Raw genomic sequence first — 26,646 nt, 5'->3', positions numbered from 1 at the left:
GGTCACAGAAGTGTGCCTGTGTGGACAGCTCAGTAAGAGGGTTCAGCTCCTCAAGAAGTTCATCAAGATTGCTGCACAGTAAGCATGACCACCATCTCCATATTGCCTTGCCACCAGAAAGCTGCGTGCAAGAATGAAGAGCCGTAAAAACCTTGTTTGTTGCTAGTTGTCGCGAGTTCAAGAACCTGAATTCCTTCTTTGCCATCATCATGGGCATGAGCAACCCTGCTGTGAGCAGACTGAGTCAGACGTGGGAGGTAAACATCACACAATACATCCACACAATCATGGAGTGATAACTCCTGTCTCTCCCTGCTAGAAACTACCGACCAAGTTTAAGAAGTTCTACGCGGAGTTTGAGAGCATGATGGTGAGTTGCAGACTGGATGCCTTGAAATGAGCAGCGGAACACCCGTCATTCTGGTATGTCTGTGTTTCCAGGACCCATCTAGGAACCATAGATCCTACCGACTAACTGTTACCAAGCTGGAACCCCCAATCATCCCGTTTATGCCCCTCCTCCTCAAAGGTAACATTCAATAGTCAGTTGTGTTTACATTTTCTTCTGCTTTACAATGGGAACACAACAATATGCCAGCAATGTGAACCCAGACCTACCTTTTGCTGCAAACACAGACTTTGAGAGCACATCTTGTTTCTAGCAATATTGTCGTCCGGCTGTTCAATTCTATTGCAGATATGACCTTCACACATGAAGGAAACAAGACATTCATTGACAGCATGGTCAATTTTGAGAAAATGGTAAGTGTACACCAGTATATTTGGTAATATATTCAAGACAAAAAGGTTGATTTCATTTAGTGTCCCAAGATGTTTTCTTTGTCCCAAAATCTTTATTAGAAATTATGTTGTGAATTTACGGTAAAATTCAACCTGAACATAAGACAACCCCTTGTGTTTGGAAAATGATTTTTCAAGACAAAACATTTCATTGGAAAAAAAAACGATACAGTGGAACCTCAATTCACAAACTTAAGCGGTTCTTGATCGGGTTCATAAATAGAAAAGTTGAAGCAAGTTCCTCCAGAAGCAAGAATGTAAGCATGATATTGGTCCTTGAAAAAAAGTCCATAGTTGGTACACTTACTACACAATACACAGTGTAGTATAAATCAAACAAACATGACAAGGTGTTTATAAAAAAACTAAATGATATTATATTACACGCACCAGACTATAAGCCGCAGATACATACTTTGTGAAGGTAATTATTTATACAAAAATATTTTGTAAACATTTATTTACATACCTTAATTGTTCCCAAACTGTGTCTCTAACACGGCAGTAAAACGGATGATCAAACAAAACAGAAGTCATTGACATGGACCCCCAAGCTAGCTCTCCACTCAGCTAAACAGACTCAATAAGTTCACGATGACGTCTTGGGTTAGTTTACTGAGGAATCTTTATCGGTTAATACTAACACAGACACTCGTAAAAGTGTGAAACTTACAAAAAGTTGCTTGTGGTGATGAATGGAGAATCCATACGAATAGAAACGCTGTGGACAGCCACAAGACTAAATGGCACTTCTACTTCCGGTTAAAAGGTCGAAATGGAAGGACACTGTAGCATCTGCAGTGAGTGAACTCGTCCAAAAGATGGTGCCATAGCACGAAAAATAACACCTTATCAATGTGTGTGCTTGTGTTTTTTTCAAAACGATTGAATTATGGCTGACTTACTACAATGTAAGTAAGACACCGTTTCCAGTGAGGGTTGGACTCCGCCAAGGCTGCCCTTTGTCACCCATTCTGTTCATAACTTTTATGGACAGAATTTCTAGGCGCAGTCAGGGCGTTGAGGGGATCCGGTTTGGTGACTGCAGAATTAGGTCTCTGCTTTTTGCAGATGATGTGGTCCTGATGGCTTCATCTGGCCAGGATCTCCTGCCCCACGTGGAGTACCTCGGAGTCTTATTCACGAGTGATGGAAGAGCGGATCGTGATATCCACAGGCGGATCGGTGCGGCGTATTCAGTAATGCGGGCGCTGTATTGATCCGTTGTGTTGAAGAAGGAGCTGAGCCGGAAGGCAAAGCTCTCAATTTACCGGTCGATCTATGTTCCCATCCTCACCTATGGTCATGAGCTTTGGGTTATGACCGAAAGGACAAGATCACGGGTACAAGCGGCCCAAATGAGTTTCCTTCGCCGGGTGGCAGGGGTTACGGTTGGGGTTAGGGTCACTAGCTAAGCACCAGTTGGAAATCACACAATTCTTCATCTTTTAAAACCGTGTCGCAACAGTGATCTGGCTTCACCTTGTCGGTTAATCTTATTGTCATGCAGTGTGGGGGCGTCAGTGTCGACAACGCTGTGGAATCCCTCTGAACGTTTCAAGCGCTTGTACAATTCAGTCTTTTGGCCTGAATACTAGACAAATGTTGTAAAAAGACTTGAACAGAGTAGACGACAGAAGTACTCTGCTGGATGAATGAGCCCTCGAGATCCGCCCCCCATGGATCTGCTGCCGGGCACAAAAAGGCTGCGCTGGATGGATGCAACAATAGTGCAACAAATCTTGTTTTTATTCGGTCCGTGAATAGAAAAGTTTGCACAATGAGAGGTTTGTAAACGGAGGTTTCACTATGTCGCTCGGTGACCTCATTATTTTAAAACTAGCATCATGTTTGCTAACTTATCCAACCGTTAAAAACACTCTTTTTTTCCGAGCGGGTCTCTTGTCTCTCTAGTATGTGTGAGTGACAGGAGGAAAAGCTCTGGCTTGCCCTCTAGACCCCAGATATAGGAAGATGTCATTTTGTTGATAGGAAAAAGAAATGAGAATCTAAGTTGAGTGTTGTAACCTGCGGTCTTTTCTTCACCAGCGCATTATAGCCAACACCATCCGACAAGTGAGGCACTGTAGAAGCCAGCCTTTCAGTAAGTCCGCACATCTTTTTTAAAACAACTTCATACCGTATTGGCAGCACTTGTCCTCTGTCGCTGCGTTAGATCCCGACATCTGCCAACCCAACAAGAACCAGGCAGAGGTCAGAGGTTACGTCAGGAAGCTGTGCGTGATCGACAACCAGAGGGCGCTGACTCAGCTCTCCTACAGGCTGGAGCCTCGCCGGACTTGAGATTTCACAGCTGATGGACGCTAAGTAGCAACACACACTGAAAAGGATGCTAAAGACGTATAAAGGCCTCTTCCTCTCGCCCTCAGATCGAGTAGTAGTTGTTTCTGTTCTGGGAACTGTTAGTTCAAAGTGTAGAACTTGAATCCATATCCTGCATGACTTCATCTTCTAAACTGTGGAGTTCTATCAGTCACACAAGAACTAATGTCTCATATACTGGATGACACACCATTATTGAGGAATTAGGAGACGCTTCAAACTTCATGACCAAGTATTTGTAGTTGAAACCTGACTGGACGACTCAGAGCTGTTCTGAGGTCAGTTCTTGCTTTGGGAAAAGACGCATATCGTTTGCAGTGTCTTGTGTTTTTTGATTTGTATTTATTTGTACATTTTGGGTGCGTTAGTGACAACTGTCAGTCAGTTTTGATTTGCTCTCAGGAGCTTTGGATGTGGTGTGTAGCGAGAACTTAAGGCTTGCTTCTGTCACAAGAAGACGCTCTGTGTGCTCTACATGTTGACAATAAAGAAGAGGATTGTTTAACACTCACGACCTTGTTCTTAGCCAGAAGTGCTAATCCTTATATGTTTCTCGTTGTTTTGTATATTACTGGAGGTACACCTACACTAGATTTGCACCAACTAAATCATGTGCAAACTTGATAGCACAAACAAAGCGGATCTACTAAAAAGTGGATCTTCAGTGAGCGTTGTAATGCCTTTTGCTCCTCTTGTCGTCATTAACATGCAGAATATATGCTGATCATCAAAATAGTCACTGTACTGGGAGGAGAAAAAGCAAAGATTTTAAACTGCACGTGCAATTTGATTTACCAATGTTCATCACCGTTTGGGGAGGCACCCGTTTGCCTTTTATTTAGCAAGTTTGAAAACGCAATCTGACACAGTTCCACACACGGCTGTGAGAAAGAAGAGCTCGCGCTGCAAAGACAATCTTCTGTCCATGTCTACGATCCAAAATAATCTATTCAGCAACGTCTTTTCATAATTTCATTGCTGGTGGATGACTTAGGGGTGGCTTAAAACATATTTAAATTAATGCGTTTTGGTTTCATTGAACATTTTTTGTTTATTTTCCACATATACGATATTATATGATAACAACTCTTGCATTTTTTGCGTCTTGAGCACAGTAGTTCTGCCTCCCTCGGCGTTTACAAAAAAAAGAAAGTAAGTAATGTAGATGTACTGCACGACTGCTTCTAGATTTCCTGTAAAATGTCGTGGATATCTCCTGCTTGCTTGCAAACATGGCAAAACGCCGTAAGTGGGAGCATAATGACATGAATGTACAGTACATGAGTGTCTCGACGGTGATGCCCTATATAGGACATGCAAAACCCTCATTTAAATAAGGCGGCCTGCACCACTTTTCAATTGCACATGCAGTCGTAGTACTGTAGATCGCATGCAACACGCCCACTAATAGTACACACTATTTTATAGATTGCACACGCTATTTAGCATGCGCTGCAGTAGTAAATCAGGCCATATATCTTTGCAAATGCTGCCTTTGTGAACCCAGTAAGTGTTTGTTAGTCAGTTTATTGGAGTAAACAATACATTAGAAAGATGAAGCCGTGCAGAACTACGCCACTACAAAAGACAAATGGCCTTTTTGTACGATATTTCACATTATTTTGCAAAACATTTGTTGTGTTTCAAATTAAATTACCCACAGAAAACCCAGTGAAAATGTACAATTAATATTTATGAACGATAATCAATATAAAATCATTTATACCATACAGATGTTTGTTTGTTGGATGTGTACGTTAGCTGGAAATGACACACATGAGTTGCTGTTTTACATTTTAAAAATTCTTCAGTTGAAGATTCTACAGTTTTTTTGTGCTCACTGAACTTTTTGCACCATTCCAAAGGATGTGGGGACTTTCAGCATAATCTTTATCACTAAAGTTATCTCTGCCTGATTGAAAAGTATGTTTTACTTTCATTTTCTCATCTTATACACAAATGTGAATACCGGTACAGTGTAATTCATACATTTTTCAAATTTAGATCTTTTTGTCAAATTGGCCAAAAATAATGAACCACTTTTTAAAAGAATAATAATGAAATAGTCTTTTGTGTCATTTGCAGCTAAATGAGACACAAACTGTGTATTTCATGTGGAATGACAAATGTTGATTAGTGTCAAGATGGAAGCACTCTGCTGGCCCGGCCTCCTCTGGCCGTGCTGGACTGATCCAGTGTGAAGTCTTCCCAGCTGAGCTCACCAGTGATGTCCAGCGGCTCTCCTGTCCTGCCTGCTGATGTCAGCGCTCATTCCTGGGCGGGTGACTAACTCCCACTGTGAGGTGCAGTCTACTATTATTTGTGGCATCTACCCTTGTTGCTATCTGACTTACTATGTCTGTCACGTTACAGGCTCGGTGTGTGTGTGCGTGTGTGTGTGTGTGTGTGTGTGTGTGTGTGTGTGTGTGTGTGTGTGTGTGTGTGTGTGTGTGTGTCTGTCTGTGTGCGTGCACTCATGCAGTTTGGAGAGCTTTATATAGCCAGACTTCTCCAGGAAGGAGGACTGCCCTGAATGCCACTGACCATATTTGAGTGTGCTGCAGCAAAGCGTAACTGAGACAACTCGCTCACCCCCCATCTTTGCTGTAGTTCCCCTTCCTCGCCACTAGTAGGCAATGTCACACCTTGCACTGAAGGCCTACACACACACACACACACACACACACACACACACACACACACACACACACAGTAACCCCGCCTCCTCTTTCCAGCACTTTCTGCTCTCTTCTCGGTGACAATCACCTCTGCTGACCGCTCTCCTGTTTGCTCCTCATCTTCAGCGTCCAGAGGTCGGCGTGGGGGAGCGGTGTGTGCGCGAGGCAGCATGCCATGTCGTCCCCCGGCTCCTCGTTTGTGCAGATCAAGCACCAGGACCTGCTCTTCTACGAGAACTGCGGAGGAGGCAGCTTCGGGAGCGTCTACAGGGCCTTGTGGGTGTCTCAGGACAAGGAAGTGGCAGTGAAGAAGCTCCTGAAGATCGACAAAGAGGTAGGGCGCTCTCACTCCTCGCCAAGCAAATGTAAACCGGTTAGAGTTCCAGAAGTTTTCAGAATCCTCAGGAGCCCCTCCCGCGCTCCCCTGTTGTGTTTATCTTCAACATACCTCCCAGCGTCCCCTCCTCCTCTCCCCTCTGGTGGATGAAGACATTACTCATCCCAGCAGGTTCCTCCGAGCGTGCCTTCATTCGGGTAAAGCCGCCTCCTCTTAGTGTGTCCACTCACAGCCGGGCTATTAATATCAGAATAGTAGCCAGGTCATTCACCTCCTGCTGCTGTTGGCAGACCTGCGGACAGAAGGAGGCATACAGCCTTGTTCTGGCACAAGAAGTGGCCTTCATAGTCAAGACTATGAAGGCCACTTCTTTCACCCAGATAGAGAGAGGCAAGTCTTGACTCTGAAGGCCACTTCCTGTGCCAGGGGGAGAAACAAGTCTTGACTATGAAGGCCACTTCTTTAACCCAGGGGGAGAAACAATTCTTAACTATGAAGGCCACTTGTTCCACCCAGAGGTAGAGGGAAGTCTTGACGATGAAGGCCACTTCTTTCACCCAGGAGAAGAAACAAGCCTTAACTATGAAGGCCACTTTTTCAACTCAGGGGGAGAGGCACGTCTTGACTATGAAGGCCACTTGTTCCACCCAGAGGTAGAAGGAAGTCTTGACTATGAAGGCCACTTCTTCCACTCAGGGGGAGAGGCAAGTCTTGACTATGAAGGCCACATCACAGTTGGGTGAAAGAAATGGCCTTCATAGTCAAGACTTGCCTCTCCGAGGCCTGGGTGAAAGAGCAGCAAGGCGGGTGGGCCGCCATGGAAAATGGTGTGCATGATTCCTGCAAGCCTTGAAGTCTGAAAGTCTCTGGACGTTTATGACAAAAGCACATTTGTGGAAGTGATTACATGATGAGGAGTTTATATCAGAATTTGTTTTTGTAGCCACCAACATCAAGCACATCACTTCCTTTTCCACCATCTTCTCTTTCTAAAGGATGGTGTGAAAAATGTAAACTACAAGGTATCTTTAACTTGACGGGGAAGAGGATGTGTGGGTCAGACGATTGGGTCTTTTCTCAACACTCGGACTGCAACTAACCATTATTTTGATAGTCAATTAGTCAACCATTATCTTAACAACTAATCACATCACAAAGCGTACACATATTTAATGGCTCTCATTTTTCCTTGGACTTCTAAATGCAGCTTAAGTTATTTTAGGCATGTGCTTACTCACAACAAAGATGACTAATTCATTCATGAATATTTATTTATGCTGTAACTGTGCTGCTTATTCATCTGTTACACACATTTAAATGACTATTAAATTGTTGTCAATTTAAAAGAAATGAAATGCAAAGTGATTAAAAAAAACAATTACCCTTGTTTATGTATTAAAAACTAAACAAAAAACTCAAAATCAAACTTCCTCTAAAAAGGAAAATTATTTTGTGATGTTTAAAAATCTGCAAACTGATATATTAATTATTGATAAACTCTCGGCAGTTTTAGCACTCTAGTATACTCAATGTGTAGAATTATATCTTTGATTCTTTCTTAAAATGTTGCCTATTTCATACAAAAGCCAAAAGCACCTTGTGTAAATGGTAAATAAAAAGAGAATACAATGATTTGCAAATCCTTTTCAACTTATATTCAATTGAATAGACTGCAAAGACAAGATACTTAACATTTGAACTGAGAAACTTTCTTATTTTTTGCAAACAATCATGAACTTAGATTTTAATGGCAGCAAAAAGTTGCCAGAGGGGCATTTTTACCAGTGTGTTACATGGCCTTTCCTTGTAACAACACTCAGTGCAGGTTTGGGAACTGAGGAGACACATTTTTGAAGTGGAATTCTTTCCCATTCTTGCTTGATGTACAGCTTAAGTTGTTCAACAGTCTCCCGCCTCATATTTCAGCCTTCACACATTTTCAATGTCTGGATTAAAGGCAGGCCAGTTTAGTACCCGCACCATTTTATTATGAAGCCACGCTGTTGTAACACCTGGCTTGGCATTGTCTTGCTGAAATAAGCAGGGGCGTCCATGATAACGTTGCTTGGATTGCTCCAAAAGCTGTATGTACCTTTCAGCATTAATGGTGCCTTCACAGATGTGTAAGTTAGCCGTGCCTTGGCCACTAATACACCCCCATACCATCACACATGTCTTGTTCACTAATACACCCCCATACCATCACACATGTGTAAGTTAGTCATGTCTTGTTCACTAATACACCCCCATACCATCACACATGTGTAAGTTACCCATGTCTTGTTCACTAATACACCCCCATACCATCACACATGTGTAAGTTAGTCATGTCTTGTTCACTAATACACCCCCATACCATCACACATGTGTAAGTTAGTCATGTCTTGTTCACTAATACACCCCCATACCATCACACATGTGTAAGTTAGTCATGTCTTGTTCACTAATACACCCCCATACCATCACACGTGTAAGTTACCCATGTCTTGTTCACTAATACACCCCCATACCATCACACATGTGTAAGTTACCCATGTCTTGTTCACTAATACACCCCCATACCATCACACATGTGTAAGTTAGTCATGTCTTGTTCACTAATACACCCCCATACCATCACACATGTGTAAGTTAGTCATGTCTTGTTCACTAATACACCCCATACCATCACACATGTGTAAGTTAGTCATGTCTTGTTCACTAATACACCCCCATACCATCACACATGTGTAAGTTAGTCATGTCTTGTTCACTAATACACCCCCATACCATCACACATGTGTAAGTTAGTCATGTCTTGTTCACTAATACACCCCCATACCATCACACATGTGTAAGTTAGTCATGTCTTGTTCACTAATACACCCCCATACCATCACACATGTGTAAGTTAGTCATGTCTTGTTCACTAATACACCCCCATACCATCACACATGTGTAAGTTAGTCATGTCTTGTTCACTAATACACCCCCATACCATCACACATGTGTAAGTTAGTCATGTCTTGTTCACTAATACACCCCCATACCATCACACATGTGTAAGTTACCCATGTCTTGTTCACTAATACACCCCCATACCATCACACATGTGTAAGTTACCCATGTCTTGTTCACTAATACACCCCCATACCATCACACATGTGTAAGTTAGTCATGTCTTGTTCACTAATACACCCCCATACCATCACACATGTGTAAGTTACCCATGTCTTGTTCACTAATACACCCCCATACCATCACACATGTGTAAGTTAGTCATGTCTTGTTCACTAATACACCCCCATACCATCACACATGTGTAAGTTACCCATGTCTTGTTCACTAATACACCCCCATACCATCACACATGTGTAAGTTAGTCATGTCTTGTTCACTAATACACCCCCATACCATCACACATGTGTAAGTTAGTCATGTCTTGTTCACTAATACACCCCCATACCATCACACATGTGTAAGTTAGTCATGTCTTGTTCACTAATACACCCCCATACCATCACACATGTGTAAGTTAGTCATGTCTTGTTCACTAATACACCCCCATACCATCACACATGTGTAAGTTAGTCATGTCTTGTTCACTAATACACCCCCATACCATCACACATGTGTAAGTTAGTCATGTCTTGTTCACTAATACACCCCCATACCATCACACATGTGTAAGTTAGTCATGTCTTGTTCACTAATACACCCCCATACCATCACACATGTGTAAGTTAGTCATGTCTTGTTCACTAATACACCCCCATACCATCACACATGTGTAAGTTAGTCATGTCTTGTTCACTAATACACCCCCATACCATCACACATGTGTAAGTTAGTCATGTCTTGTTCACTAATACACCCCCATACCATCACACATGTGTAAGTTAGTCATGTCTTGTTCACTAATACACCCCCATACCATCACACATGTGTAAGTTAGTCATGTCTTGTTCACTAATACACCCCCATACCATCACACATGTGTAAGTTAGCCATGTCTTGTTCACTAATACACCCCCATACCATCACACATGTGTAAGTTAGTCATGTCTTGTTCACTAATACACCCCCATACCATCACACATGTGTAAGTTAGTCATGTCTTGTTCACTAATACACCCCCATACCATCACACATGTGTAAGTTAGTCATGTCTTGTTCACTAATACACCCCCATACCATCACACATGTGTAAGTTAGTCATGTCTTGTTCACTAATACACCCCCATACCATCACACATGTGTAAGTTAGTCATGTCTTGTTCACTAATACACCCCCATACCATCACACATGTGTAAGTTAGTCATGTCTTGTTCACTAATACACCCCCATACCATCACACATGTGTAAGTTAGTCATGTCTTGTTCACTAATACACCCCCATACCATCACACATGTGTAAGTTAGTCATGTCTTGTTCACTAATACACCCCCATACCATCACACATGTGTAAGTTAGTCATGTCTTGTTCACTAATACACCCCCATACCATCACACATGTGTAAGTTAGTCATGTCTTGTTCACTAATACACCCCCATACCATCACACATGTGTAAGTTAGTCATGTCTTGTTCACTAATACACCCCCATACCATCACACATGTGTAAGTTAGTCATGTCTTGTTCACTAATACACCCCCATACCATCACACATGTGTAAGTTAGTCATGTCTTGTTCACTAATACACCCCCATACCATCACACATGTGTAAGTTACCCATGTCTTGTTCACTAATACACCCCCATACCATCACACATGTGTAAGTTAGTCATGTCTTGTTCACTAATACACCCCCATACCATCACACATGTGTAAGTTAGTCATGTCTTGTTCACTAATACACCCCCATACCATCACACATGTGTAAGTTAGTCATGTCTTGTTCACTAATACACCCCCATACCATCACACATGTGTAAGTTAGTCATGTCTTGTTCACTAATACACCCCCATACCATCACACATGTGTAAGTTAGTCATGTCTTGTTCACTAATACACCCCCATACCATCACACATGTGTAAGTTAGTCATGTCTTGTTCACTAATACACCCCCATACCATCACACATGTGTAAGTTAGTCATGTCTTGTTCACTAATACACCCCCATACCATCACACATGTGTAAGTTACCCATGTCTTGTTCACTAATACACCCCCATACCATCACACATGTGTAAGTTAGTCATGTCTTGTTCACTAATACACCCCCATACCATCACACATGTGTAAGTTAGTCATGTCTTGTTCACTAATACACCCCCATACCATCACACATGTGTAAGTTAGTCATGTCTTGTTCACTAATACACCCCCATACCATCACACATGTGTAAGTTACCCATGTCTTGTTCACTAATACACCCCCATACCATCACACATGTGTAAGTTACCCATGTCTTGTTCACTAATACACCCCCATACCATCACACATGTGTAAGTTACCCATGTCTTGTTCACTAATACACCCCCATACCATCACACATGTGTAAGTTACCCATGTCTTGTTCACTAATACACCCCCATACCATCACACATGTGTAAGTTAGTCATGTCTTGTTCACTAATACACCCCCATACCATCACACATGTGTAAGTTAGTCATGTCTTGTTCACTAATACACCCCCATACCATCACACATGTGTAAGTTACCCATGTCTTGTTCACTAATACACCCCCATACCATCACACATGTGTAAGTTAGTCATGTCTTGTTCACTAATACACCCCCATACCATCACACATGTGTAAGTTACCCATGTCTTGTTCACTAATACACCCCCATACCATCACACATGTGTAAGTTACCCATGTCTTGTTCACTAATACACCCCCATACCATCACACATGTGTAAGTTACCCATGTCTTGTTCACTAATACACCCCCATACCATCACACATGTGTAAGTTACCCATGTCTTGTTCACTAATACACCCCCATACCATCACACATGTGTAAGTTAGTCATGTCTTGTTCACTAATACACCCCCATACCATCACACATGTGTAAGTTAGTCATGTCTTGTTCACTAATACACCCCCATACCATCACACATGTGTAAGTTAGTCATGTCTTGTTCACTAATACACCCCCATACCATCACACATGTGTAAGTTAGTCATGTCTTGTTCACTAATACACCCCCATACCATCACACATGTGTAAGTTACCCATGTCTTGTTCACTAATACACCCCCATACCATCACACATGTGTAAGTTAGTCATGTCTTGTTCACTAATACACCCCCATACCATCACACATGTGTAAGTTAGTCATGTCTTGTTCACTAATACACCCCCATACCATCACACATGTGTAAGTTAGTCATGTCTTGTTCACTAATACACCCCCATACCATCACACATGTGTAAGTTAGTCATGTCTTGTTCACTAATACACCCCCATACCATCACACATGTGTAAGTTAGTCATGTCTTGTTCACTAATACACCCCCATACCATCACACATGTGTAAGTTAGTCATGTCTTGTTCACTAATACACCCCCATACCATCACACATGTGTAAGTTAGTCATGTCTTGTTCACTAATACACCCCCATACCATCACACATGTGTAAGTTAGTCATGTCTTGTTCACTAATACACCCCCATACCATCACACATGTGTAAGTTAGTCATGTCTTGTTCACTAATACACCCCCATACCATCACACATGTGTAAGTTAGTCATGTCTTGTTCACTAATACACCCCCATACCATCACACATGTGTAAGTTAGTCATGTCTTGTTCACTAATACACCCCCATACCATCACACATGTGTAAGTTACCCATGTCTTGTTCACTAATACACCCCCATACCATCACACATGTGTAAGTTACCCATGTCTTGTTCACTAATACACCCCCATACCATCACACATGTGTAAGTTACCCATGTCTTGTTCACTAATACACCCCCATACCATCACACATGTGTAAGTTACCCATGTCTTGTTCACTAATACACCCCCATACCATCACACATGTGTAAGTTACCCATGTCTTGTTCACTAATACACCCCCATACCATCACACATGTGTAAGTTAGTCATGTCTTGTTCACTAATACATCCCCATACCATCACACATGTGTAAGTTAGTCATGTCTTGTTCACTAATACACCCCCATACCATCACACATGTGTAAGTTAGTCATGTCTTGTTCACTAATACACCCCCATACCATCACACATGTGTAAGTTAGTCATGTCTTGTTCACTAATACACCCCCATACCATCACACATGTGTAAGTTAGTCATGTCTTGTTCACTAATACACCCCCATACCATCACACATGTGTAAGTTACCCATGTCTTGTTCACTAATACACCCCCATACCATCACACATGTGTAAGTTAGTCAGTCCATAATGTTTGGCCCTAACCTTAGCCAATAGTGACTCATCATAGGAAGACATCATGGATGTCCTCCATATGTATAAATGTTCTCATTCATCCAGCTCTTGGATCTTATGCATATTTTTTTTGTCCTGGATGCACATAGCTTTAATGTAAGCTACCTCGCTACATGGCTATGAAAGTAGCTCAGCTACAGGAGAATTAGATTAGATAGTACTTTATTTATTCCGTCAGGAGAGTTCCTTCAGGAAAATTACAATTTTCAGCACAATCCCATTCAAGATCAGACAAACATTACAGGGAGACAGAACAGGATCGCTGACGGGTCTGCCGGCTTCCAGCGCCCCTTACAAAAAAGATGAGATACAGGTAAACAAGGGGGGGAGAAAAAAATAGAAGATTAAAATAAAATAAAATAAAAAATTAAAAAAGCTACTAGTTTAAAAAGTAGCTAAGTTAAGCTACAGGAAAATTTAATTAAGCTACATAGCTTAGCTACATGTAACTTGATACTGGCCATTGGAAAAAGAAAACCATATATATGCTTGTCTCACACTAGGCAACGTTCCCCCCAAAAGTGCACTTCCCCTTTAAAGTGGGGGCACAAATACTCACATCGGAGTTTAACTTAAGCCTCTTTTCCCAAGCGGACATTTTGACTTATGTGTCAGGTGGTTGTTTTTTTATTTTATTTTTCACTGTAGAAAAAAAGTGTCATTGTTTGTGTCACCTAACTAACTAACTAACTAACTAACTAAGTAAGTAACTAACTAATGCTGCTTGATATTGGTGTATTGCACATTGTTGAGTAGAACTGGACGGTATAAAAAGTGAACCTCCTGCAAGATGAAACATTTGGCCTTAACTGCATTTTTTGGTGCTATTTAGCAGAATGGATTGCAGGCAGGTTGCCTGGCAACAGTACTCTGTTTCATGTTGGGATGGAAGTCCTGGTTGTCACTGTGGAGTCTGGACTTTAGGACTGGAAGGAGGAAGTTGAGATATATGACCAGTTAAAGAGTCAACTTGTGTTACTTCTATCAATGACTCACTTTTGATTATCCTCAAGAGCAGGGGTGCCCATTACGTCGATCGCGAGCTACCAGTCGACCGCGGGGGGTGTGTCAGTCGATCTCCAGCCAGGCTTTTAAAAAAAATAGACCTAAAAATGAGTGATCATCAATCTTCACCAAGACGTCACTTAAATGACATTCACGGTACCGGAGGGTCTTGTGAGATGACGCTGGCTGCTGCAAGATCATTATTATGAAAATATGACCGAGAGGAAGGCGAGAAACACTTATTTCAACAGACTGTCGCGCCGTACCTTCCGTCAAAACTAAAGGCCGACTGCACATTTCCTATCGTCACAATAAAAGCCCTGCTTCATGCTGCCTGCGCTAACAAAATAAGAGTCTCAGAAAACTGGCGTGCACAAGCGATCCCTCAGAAAGCTGGCGTGCACATCACTTGTGCACGCCAGCTTTCCGAGACTCTTATTTTGTTAGCGCAGGCAGCATGAAGCAGGGCTTTTATTGTGAAGATAGGAAATGTGCAGTCGGCCTTTAGAGTTTTGATGGAAGGTACGGCGCGAAAGTCTGTTGAAAAAAAAAGTGTTTCTCGCCTTCCTCTCGGTCATATTTTCATAATAATGAACTGGCAGCAGCCAGCGTCATCTCACAAGACCCTCGGGTGCCGTGAATGTCAATCAAGCAAGCTACGGAATTTTCCGCCAATGTTTTTCTTGTAAAGTGTATGGAAGCTGGATGAATTAGATGCCAAAAACCAACCACTTTCATGTGGTATTGTACAGAAAGGACAACTTTTTTTCTCCTCCATTTGAAAATGTGGGCGTTATCATCATTACTGTCTGATTCCAATCAATGCAAGTCATCAGAATCAGGTAATACACCAACTTATATTCTTGTCTTTGTGAAAGAAAGACATCTATATAAATAAATAAATGATAAATGGGTTGTACTTGTATAGCGCTTTTCTACCTTCAAGGTACTCAAAGCGCTTTGACACTACTTCCACATTTACCCATTCACACACACATTCACACACTGATGGAGGGAACTGCCTTGCAAGGCGCCAAGCAAGGGTGAAGTGTCTTGCTCAGGACACAACGGACGTGACGAGGTTGGTACTAGGTGGGATTTGAACCAGTGACCCTCGGGTTGCGCACGGCCACTCTCCCACTGCGCCACACCGTCCCTAATATGTTTTACACATGCTTGTATTATCATTAAACACATTTAACTTGTTTACAAAAATGTCTCTTTCATAAATAAATAAATATAAATGATATATATAAATGAGGTAGATCCCCTCGAGTTGGTCAATTGAAAAGTAGCTCGCCTGCAGAAAAAGTGTGGCCACCCCTGAGTTAAAGAGTCAACTTGTGTTACTTCTATCAATGATTCACTTTTGATTATCCTCAAGATCATCTTTCCTTGCTGGAGAGGAGGTTAAAATGTCTCTCTCTCTTTCTCTCTCTCTCTCTCTCTCTCTCTCTCTCTCTCTCTCTCTCTCTCTCTCTCTCTCTTGACACATCTTCTCATCCAGGCGGAGATTCTCAGTGTTCTCAGTCACAAGAACATCATTCAGTTTTATGGAGCCGTGCTGGAATCTCCCAACTATGGCATCGTCACAGGTCAGACTCGTGTGTGTGTGTGTGTGTGTGTGTGTGTGTGTGTGTGTATGTGTGTGTGTGTGTGTTTGTGTGTGTGTGTGTGTGTGTGTGTGTGTGTGTGTGTGTTTTCCACTAAGATATCCTCATAAGAGCATGAAACCCGAGAGCCTGTTTTTACGAGAAAGTAGTAAAACTAATAGAGGGTGTAGAGTACAAGTATGCGTGCTGGACTAGGATTAGTGCATGGACATGTTGGACTCGTACTGTAGGTGATCGCTGTCAAAATGTTTATTTTCTGTAGCACGTTCAATTGTTCACTTGATATTTAGTAATAATTAAACATACCTACATTTAAAAATGCAATTATTCTCTTGAGATGATCTTATGGTCTAATTTGCTTGGTGGGGCCGGGAGGCGTGTCGTTCTATGGACGCTGTGGTAGGCAACAAGTCAGCAAACAAACAAAACAAAGTATGTTTAGTAGGGGTGTAACGGTACGTGTATTTGTATTGAACCATTTCGGTACGGGGGTTCCGGTTTGGTACGGAGGTGTACCGAACAAGTTTGTAAGCTAAAGTCTTAACAAGCTGATTTGCTTCTTCTGCCTCTATCTCAGCACCCAGCGTTGTCCCACCCACACAACCATCTGATTGGTTACATACAAAGCGGTAACAACCAATCAGCAGTGCGTATTCAGAGCGCATGTAGTAAATGCTTCAGCGTCGAGCAGATAGGTGTTTAGCAGGTGAGCATAAGGCAGCGTACTCCTCCCAAATGATAATAAACACCTCCAAGTCAACTACTACTAACATCACTATGAGCCCGTTGACCTTCTAGAAACTTAAACTGCAGCTCAGCTTGCTCGCAGTCCTGGCTTGAGGTGAAGGATAATTAGCTTTTAGCGTAACGTTAGCTCATTTTGCGGTGTGTGTGTGTTTTAAGGACAGAAAAGCTTTGAATGGCAGGGTCCCTGCTATCACATGTTGATAAAAATATAACATTTACATAATAAAAATCAACCACAGGCTTCCCAAATACTTTGATAAATTAAACATGATCAGTTGACGTGGCTTCACGGTGGAAGAGGGGTTAGTGCGTCTGCCTCACAATACGAAGGTCCTGAGTAGTCAGGGTTCAAGCCCGGGCTCAGGATTTTTGCATGTTCTCCCCGTGAATGCGTGGGTTCCCTCCGGGTACTCCAACTTCCTCCCACCTCCAAAGACATGCACCTGGGGATAGGCCCCTCCCACCTCCAAAGACATGCACCTGGGGATAGGCGCCTTCCACCTACAAAGACATGCACCTGGGGATAGGCCCCTCCCACCTCCAAAGACATGCACCTGGGGATAGGCCCCTCCCACCTCCAAAGACATGCACCTGGGGATAGGCCCCTCCCACCTCCAAAGACATGCACCTGGGGATAGGCTCCTCCCACCTTCAAAGACATGCACCTGGGGATAGGCCCCTCCCACCTCCAAAGACATGCACCTGGGGATAGGCCCCTCCCACCTCCAAAGACATTCACCTGGGGATAGGCTCCTCCCACCTTCAAAGACATGCACCTGGGGATAGGCCCCTCCCACCTCCAAAGACATGCACCTGGGGATAGGCCCCTCCCACCTCCAAAGACATTCACCTGGGGATAGGCTCCTCCCACCTTCAAAGACATGCACCTGGGGATAGGCCCCTCCCACCTCCAAAGACATGCACCTGGGGATAGGTTGATTGGCAACACTAAATGGTCCCTAGTGTGTGAATGTTGTCTGTCTATCTGTGTTGACCCTGCGATGAATTGGCGACTTGCCCAGGGTGTACACCCCCTTCCGCCTGATTGTAGCTGAGATAAGCACCAGGGCCCCCGTGACCCCAAGGGGAATAAGCGGTAGAAAATGGATGGATGGAGTTGATTTGAAACTGTTTAATGTTGCACTTTTTATATGTAGAAGAAAAGTTCTGTCATTTTATTTAATCTGAGCAACAATTTGAGGCAGTTTAATGTGGATTAACGTGGGCAGAATTATTACAGTGTTCCCAATGTTAAAAGGATAAAGACATTGTTTACAAATTTGGTAAATAAATAACCAAAGAATTTATATTTTGTTGTTTTCTTACTGTACTGAAAATGAACCGAACCGTGACCTGGATACCGAGGTACGTACCGAACCGACATTTTTGTGTACCGTAACACCCCTAATATTTAGAAAGTTGCTACAATTTGCTGGTGGAGAAGAGCGGCACATGTTTTCATGCCAGGGTCTAATAAGATTTGTGGCTTTTTTAAAAAGCACAATTCTTCATTGTGTCTTCTTATTCTCTGGCAGACCAAGGGTCTCCTCTATAAAGCTCACGTGCACACAAAACAGGATTGAAGACTCGTCCACTGTGTTTTCTCCGCAAGGAATGTGATCTGTAAAAACTGATGCAATGACTTCATGACATTTTGAGTCAGAATTTCACACGCAGTTTTAGAGATAAAACCCCGGGAGGCAGAGTTACTGGACGGCAGGCTGCTCACAGACAGTCCCGTTATAATGTGTTAATGAAAAGTACCAATGATAGTCACACACACACTAGGTGTGGTGAACCCTGATTCACCCCCTGGGAGGTGAGGGGAGCAGTGAGCAGCAGCGGTTGCCGTGCCCGGGATTCATTTTTGGTGATTTAACCCCCAATTCCAAGCCTTGATACTGAGTGCCAAGCAGGGAGGTAATGGCTCCCATTTTTATAGTCTTTGGTATGACTCAGCCGGGGTTTTTGTGGATTTCCAAATCTATATGTGGCGGGCCACCACAAATAAAAAGAACATCGCTTGTTTTTAGTTTCTTTTTCCCAGCTGAATGCCCAATAAACAATTTAAAGCTAGAAACACCTTTAAATGTATTATTTACCTCAATTACTTTAATATCTTTAATTAGACTGATATAGCAGAATAAACACTTGTATTTAATTGTATGGATAAATGTGTAACTTAGTAAAGTAAAAATAATAACACTTGTAAAATAGTAAGAACCATGAGTATAGATACAGGATATAATATAAGTAAATAAATAAATATGAATATACCATAAAATAGAAGTTAAAAAAAATGCTTAATTGGTAAGATAAACAGTAAACTATGAATGACATGAATAAAATTAAATAATATCAGGTAAAAGTCCAATTAAAGGTGGGTCTTAAGGCTGCACTTAAAAACATGAACGTTCTCCGCAGCCCTGAGGTCCTCCAGAAAGATGGGGGCCATTATGGTGGAAAGATGTTCCACAGACGGGGGCCATCATGGTGGAAAGATGTTCCACGGACGGGGGCCATCATGGTGGAAAGATGTTCCACGGACGGGGGCCATCATGGTGGAAAGATGTTCCACGGACGGGGGCCATCATGGTGGAAAGATGTTCCACGGACGGGGGCCATCATGGTGGAAAGATGTTCCACGGACGGGGGCCATCATGGTGGAAAGATGTTCCACGGACGGGGGCCATCATGGTGGAAAGATGTTCCACGGACGGGGGCCATCATGGTGGAAAGATGTTCCACGGACGGGGGCCATCATGGTGGAAAGATGTTCCACGGACGGGGGCCATCATGGTGGAAAGATGTTCCACGGACGGGGGCCATCATGGTGGAAAGATGTTCCACGGACGGGGGGCCATCATGGTGGAAAGATGTTCCACGGACGGGGGCCATCATGGTGGAAAGATGTTCCACGGACGGGGGCCATCATGGTGGAAAGATGTTCCACGGACGGGGGCCATCATGGTGCAAAGATGTTCCACGGACGGGGGCCATCATGGTGGAAAGATGTTCCACGGACGGGGGCCATCATGGTGGAAAGATGTTCCACGGACGGGGGCCATCATGGTGGAAAGATGTTCCACGGACGGGGGCCATCATGGTGGAAAGATGTTCCACGGACGGGGGCCATCATAGTGGAAAGATGTTCCACGGACGGGGGCCATCATGGTGGAAAGATGTTCCACGGACGGGGGCCATCATGGTGGAAAGATGTTCCACGGACGGGGGCCATCATGGTGGAAAGATGTTCCACAGACGGGGGCCATCATAGTGGAAAGATGTTCCACAGACGGGGGCCATCATGGTGGAAAGATCTTCCCACAGACGGGGGCCATCATAGTGGAAAGATCGTTCCACAGACGGGGGCCATCATGGTGCAAAGATGTTCCACAGACGGGGGCCATCATAGTGGAAAGATGTTCCACAGACGGGGGCCATCATAGTGGAAAGATGTTCCACAGACGGGGGCCATCATAGTGGAAAGATGTTCCACAGACGGGGGCCATCATGGTGGAAAGATGCCATCTCGTGACTTTGAGTCTTGACTTTTGTAATAATCAGGAGATGAGTACCGCAGGACCTCAGGGCCCGGGAAGGATCTTAGAATAAAAGCAAATCTACAAGTTAAGAAGGCCCAATACCATAAAAGCATTTGTAAACTATAAGAAGAATCTTAAAATTGATCCTGGGAGCCAATGCAGAGATTTTAAAACTGGTGTAATGTGAGCCCGCCATCCATGAATTGATGAAGGTGGACCCCGACTTAAACAAGTTGAAAAACTAATTGGGGTGTTACCATTTAGTGGTCAATTGTAGGGAATATGTACTGTACTGTGCAATCTACTAATACAAGTATCAATCAATCAATCAATCAATGGTCTTCATCAGGACACGTGCCGCTGAATTTTGGAGTAATTGTAAAGGTGTAATAACCTTCTTAGGAGGCTCAGACCTGAGTCTGTTCCAATCTTCTATAGCACCTGGAGATAAAGCAGGCATTGGCGTGTTGCCTTCAGAGAGAACCGGGCGTCTAAGTGAGGCGTTTAACTGAAGTTTGACTTGGCAAGTATCATTTTTTAAGGTTAGCTTCAAATCATTTTCTTTTGTTGCGATCCTTGAAGAATGTGGAATCCATCAATGAATCAAAAACAGTAAACTGCTTGTGTGGGACAAAATCAAATAAAAGGTGACCATCCTCGCACGCCTCTGTCTTTGTGAAGGAGTTCAGCTCATTTTCATCAAATTAAATTTGACTCATAATTCAGTGATTATCTTCATCTCTTACACTGAATATGTGTTTTGTTCCCCACAAAAGACATCCCTCAAAGTGTGTGTTTACATCTCACTCTGACATGCAGTGTCAAAGTGTGTGTTTACATCTCACTCTGACATGCAGTGTCAAAGTGTGTGTTTACATCTCAAAGTGTGTGTTTACATCTCACTCTGACATGCAGTGTCAAAGTGTGTGTTTACATCTCACTCTGACATGCAGTGTCAAAGTGTGTGTTTACATCTCAAAGTGTGTGTTTACATCTCACTCTGACATGCAGTGTCAAAGTGTGTGTTTACATCTCATTCTGACATGCAGTGTCAAAGTGTGTGTTTACATCTCAAAGTGTGTGTTTACATCTCACTCTGACATGCAGTGTCAAAGTGTGTGTTTACATCTCAAAGTGTGTGTTTACATCTCACTCTGACATGCAGTGTCAAAGTGTGTGTTTACATCTCAAAGTGTGTGTTTGCATCTCACTCTGACATGCAGTGTCAAAGTGTGTGTTTACATCTCAAAGTGTGTGTTTACATCTCACTCTGACATGCAGTGTCAAAGTGTGTTTACATCTCACTGACATGCAGTGTCAAAGTGTGTGTTTACATCTCACTATGACATGCAGTGTCAAAGTGTGTGTTTACATCTCAAAGTGTGTGTTTACATCTCACTATGACATGCAGTGTCAAAGTGTGTTTACATCTCACTGACATGCAGTGTCAAAGTGTGTGTTTACATCTCACTCTGACATGCAGTGTCAAAGTGTGTTTACATCTCACTGACATGCAGTGTCAAAGTGTGTGTTTACATCTCACTCTGACATGCAGTGTCAAAGTGTGTTTACATCTCACTGACATGCAGTGTCAAAGTGTGTGTTTACATCTCACTCTGACATGCAGTGTCAAAGTATGTGTTTACATCTCACTCTGACATGCAGTGTCAAAGTGTGTGTTTACATCTCACTCTGACATGCAGTGTCAAAGTGTGTGTTTACATCTCACTCTGACATGCAGTGTCAAAGTGTGTGTTTACATCTCACTCTGACATGCAGTGTCAAAGTGTGTGTTTACATCTCACTCTGACATGCAGTGTCAAAGTGTCTGTTTACATCTCACTCTGACATGCAGTGTCAAAGTATGTGTTTACATCTCACTCTGACATGCAGTGTCAAAGTGTGTGTTTACATCTCACTCTGACATGCAGTGTCAAAGTGTGTGTTTACTCTGACTATTACTGTTTTGCCTGGCAGGACATTTGTTAACAGATAGTTGCAACTAGAAAAGACTTGTTGGCGGTGGACAATTAAGGTGTCTGTAATGCATGTGTGTGTGCAGAATATGCCAGTGGAGGCTCTCTGTATGAGTTCCTGTCCAGTGAGCAGAGTGAGGAGATGGACATGGAGCAGATCATGACCTGGGCCATACAGATAGCCAAAGGTACGCCGTCCAAAACCTCCATTATTCAACCATCTTCATTATACTGTCATCTTACAACAACCATTGCAGAATTCAATCTTTAATGATGATATAACAGTAACATGATGATATAACAGTAACATGATGATATAACAGTAACATGATGATATAACAGTAACATGATGATATAAGTAACATGATGATATAACAGTAACATGATGATATAACAGTAACATGATGATATAACAGTAACATGATGGTATAACAGTAACATGATGATATAACAGTAACATGATGGTATAACAGTAACATGATGATATAACAGTAACATGATGGTATAACAGTAACATGATGATATAACAGTAACATGATGGTATAACAGTAACATGATGATATAACAGTAACATGATGATATAACAGTAACATGATGATATAACAGTAACATGATGGTATAACAGTAACATGATGGTATAACAGTAACATGATGGTATAACAGTAACATGATGGTATAACAGTAACATGATGATATAACAGTAACAAGATGATATAACAGTAACATGATGATATAACAGTAACATGATGGTATAACAGTAACATGATGGTATAACAGTAACATGATGGTATAACAGTAACATGATGGTATAACAGTAACATGATGATATAACAGTAACATGATGATATAACAGTAACATGATATAACAGTAACATGATGATATAACAGTAACATGATGATATAACAGTAACATGATGGTATAACAGTAACATGATGGTATAACAGTAACATGATGGTATAACAGTAACATGATGATATAACAGTAACATGATGATATAACAGTAACATGATGGTATAACAGTAACATGATGGTATAACAGTAACATGATGGTATAACAGTAACATGATGGTATAACAGTAACATGATGATATAACAGTAACAAGATGATATAACAGTAACATGATGATATAACAGTAACATGATGGTATAACAGTAACATGATGGTATAACAGTAACATGATGGTATAACAGTAACATGATGGTATAACAGTAACATGATGATATAACAGTAACATGATGATATAACAGTAACATGATATAACAGTAACATGATGATATAACAGTAACATGATGATATAACAGTAACATGTGTTCTAGTTAAACTATCATCTCCTGGCCTGTTTTCATGACATCCTCCTTCCATGTGGACATGCTACATGAACACACTCCATCCACACACCACCACTTTATGGACAACAGCTTTGTAAAAGGGGGGGGGGGGGGGGGGGGGGGGGGCAGGCTTCACTACATATCTTAAAATTAAAGTTGTGTCAAAGATGTCGGAGTTTTATAATTTAATTTTTTTTGCTGTGAATATGCTAACCAAGCAGAGTATATGGTCACAACTTTACAAAGGACAGTTTTGTAAAAACAGAAAAGAAAGTAGGCTTCGCTACACATCTTAAAATTAAAGTAAAGCTCCGTCTTGGACATGAGAATTTTAACTTTGTTTCAAAGAAAAGGCTCACTTACTGCCCACAACTTCACAGAGGACATCTTTGTCAAATATAAAAAGAAGCAGGCCTCGCTACACATCTTAAATTTCAACTAAAGTTCTCTCAGACAGTCTTTTCATGTGTTTTTCTTGTTGCAACAAATATGATAATCTACCCATGTATATTCCAACCACTTCACAGAGGACAGCTTAAAGAAAAAAGAGGCAGGCTTCGCTACACATTTTAAAATGGAATTGCATCATATTTCTTTGTCTATTTTTTTGTCTACATCCGTTTTACTTGGTGAAACCCATTATCATCTTTAAGCTGGACTTAAACCAGTGTGGGTGGCACTGGGACCAGGTGGTTAGGTGTCTTCCCCAAGGGAATTGAACCTGGAACCCTCATTTTGCTGCCATGGCTGCTCTACCAACCCAGCCCAACATTGAGCTAAATTTCTGTCAAAGACAGGCGTTATATGATTTTTTTAAATATTTTTGCCGCCAATAGCTTAACTTACCCATGTATGTTCCCACAACTTCACACAGGACACCTTTAAAAACAGAAGATGCAGCCTTTGCTACACATCTTCAAATTAAATAAAAGTTCCATCAAACACGTAGGAGGTTTTTTTTGCAATCGGTTAACCTTCTCATGTATCTTCCCACCACTAGTGTTGGTCTTCTCTGTGTCCTTCCAGTAATGTTCTGCTCTGCTTTGTGATAACCCAGCAGGCACACATACATGGCCTTTAAAACTTGGCATTGATACAACATTAATTCTACATACATGTCCTTTAAAATTGACATTGACATTGACATTGATTATACATACATGTCCTTTAAAATTGACATTGATACAACATTACTCACCTACTCAGTGGCCTAGTGGTTAGAGTGTCCGCCCTGAGATGGGTAGGTTGGGAGTTTCAACCCCGGCCGAGTCATACCAAAGACTATAAAAATGGGAGCCATTGCCTCCCTGTTTGGCACTCAGCATCAAGGCTTGGAATTGGGGTTAAATCACCAAAAATGAGTTAACCCACTGCTCCCCTCACTTCCCAGGGGGTGATCAAAGGGATGGGTCAAATACAGAGGACAAATTTCACCACACTTAGTGTGTGTGACAATCATTGCAACCTTAACATTAACATTAATTCTACATAAAATAAAATTTGACATTGATACAACCTTAATTATACATACATGTCCTTTAAAACTGACATTGATACGTTGATTCTACATACATGTCCTTTAAAGCAGACATTGATACAACATGTTGTAGCGTGGGAAGACTGAATATGTTGATATCACTGTATATATCTTATGCTGTGACGTGATATCAGGCATTCTCGCGCTCACCTGATTTGTCCTTGTTCAGACACAGTTTACAAAGACATCAATAACGACGTTAAATCAGTCAATCAATCAAAGTTTACTTTAACAGCTCTTAATTACAAATGTCTCAAAGGGCTGCACAAGCCACAACTATATTTAGGATGTTTTTTATAGTAGTAATTAGTTGTAGCTAAGCTAAGTGTGTGTTTATAAACTAAAAGTTATTCTTCCCTGCAGGGATGCATTACCTCCATGCAGAAGCTCCCATCAAAGTCATCCACAGAGACCTCAAGTCACGCAATGGTAATGCAACACTGTGTGTGTAGTGTGTAGTGTGCAGTGTGAAGTCACACAATGGTAATGCAACACTGTGTGTGTAGTGTGTAGTGTGCAGTGTGAAGTCACACAATGGTAATGCAACACTGTGTGTGTAGTGTGTAGTGTGCAGTGTGAAGTCACACAATGGTAATGCAACACTGTGTGTGTAGTGTGTAGTGTGCAGTGTGAAGTCACACAATGGTAATGCAACACTGTGTGTGTAGTGTGTAGTGTGAAGTGTGTAGTGTGTAGTGTGAAGTCACACAATGGTAATGCAGCACTGTGTGTGTAGTGTGTAGTGTGAAGTCACACAATGGTAATGCAGCACTGTGTGTAGTGTGAAGTCACACAATGGTAATGCAGCAGTGTGTGTAGTGTGTAGTGTGAAGTCACACAATGGTAATGCAGCAGTGTGTGTAGTGTGTAGTGTGAAGTCACACAATGGTAATGCAGCAGTGTGTGTAGTGTGTAGTGTGTAGTGTGAAGTCACACAATGGTAATGCAGCAGTGTGTGTAGTGTGAAGTCACACAATGGTAATGCAGTACTGTGTGTAGTGTGTAGTGTGAAGTCACACAATGGTAATGCAGCAGTGTGTGTAGTGTGTAGTCCCACAATGGTAATGCAGCAGTGTGTGTAGTGTGTAGTGTGAAGTCCCACAATGGTAATGCAACACTGTGTGTAGTGTGTAGTGTGAAGTCACACAATGGTAATGCAACACTGTGTGTAGTGTGTAGTGTGAAGTCACACAATGGTAATGCAGCACTGCGTTTAGTGTGTTGTGTGAAGTCACACAATGGTAATGCAACACAGTGTGTGTAGTGTGTAGTGTGAAGTCACACAATGGTAATGCAACACAGTGTGTGTAGTG

The 26,646-nt window shown here is 42.1% G+C and overlaps 2 protein-coding genes across 4 annotated transcripts in view; both read left to right on the top strand.

Moving 5' to 3' along the window:
• LOC133568788 (rap guanine nucleotide exchange factor 4-like) overlaps positions 1 to 3,651 on the top strand; it is a 60,600-nt gene extending 56,949 nt beyond the window's left edge. The window contains exons 26-32 of the mRNA XM_061920926.1: positions 1 to 78; positions 167 to 257; positions 320 to 370; positions 442 to 529; positions 698 to 762; positions 2,851 to 2,905; positions 2,978 to 3,651. The exon at positions 1 to 78 is cut by the window's left edge and continues 101 nt beyond it. Of these exons, the coding sequence (XP_061776910.1) occupies positions 1 to 78; positions 167 to 257; positions 320 to 370; positions 442 to 529; positions 698 to 762; positions 2,851 to 2,905; positions 2,978 to 3,105 (556 nt within the window). The 3' untranslated portion in view covers positions 3,106 to 3,651. The remainder of the gene's footprint in view (positions 79 to 166; positions 258 to 319; positions 371 to 441; positions 530 to 697; positions 763 to 2,850; positions 2,906 to 2,977) is intronic.
• Positions 3,652 to 5,560: 1,909 nt separating this feature from the next.
• The window catches only part of LOC133568785 (mitogen-activated protein kinase kinase kinase 20-like), a 55,534-nt gene continuing 34,448 nt past the window's right edge, over positions 5,561 to 26,646 (top strand). The window contains exons 1-4 of one of the 3 annotated variants that reach the window (XM_061920918.1): positions 5,561 to 6,156; positions 16,093 to 16,180; positions 22,553 to 22,654; positions 25,697 to 25,762. In XM_061920918.1, the coding sequence (XP_061776902.1) occupies positions 5,998 to 6,156; positions 16,093 to 16,180; positions 22,553 to 22,654; positions 25,697 to 25,762 (415 nt within the window). In that variant the 5' untranslated portion in view covers positions 5,561 to 5,997. The remainder of the gene's footprint in view (positions 6,157 to 16,092; positions 16,181 to 22,552; positions 22,655 to 25,696; positions 25,763 to 26,646) is intronic. The other 2 variants (XR_009809677.1, XM_061920919.1) reach the window with 2 other exon arrangements.

Source organism: Nerophis ophidion, linkage group LG14 (genome assembly GCF_033978795.1).
Source record: "Nerophis ophidion isolate RoL-2023_Sa linkage group LG14, RoL_Noph_v1.0, whole genome shotgun sequence".
Lineage (NCBI taxonomy): Eukaryota > Metazoa > Chordata > Actinopteri > Syngnathiformes > Syngnathidae > Nerophis > Nerophis ophidion.
Note: the sequence above shows the minus strand (reverse complement) of the source record. Positions and strands in the feature narration are given on the sequence as shown.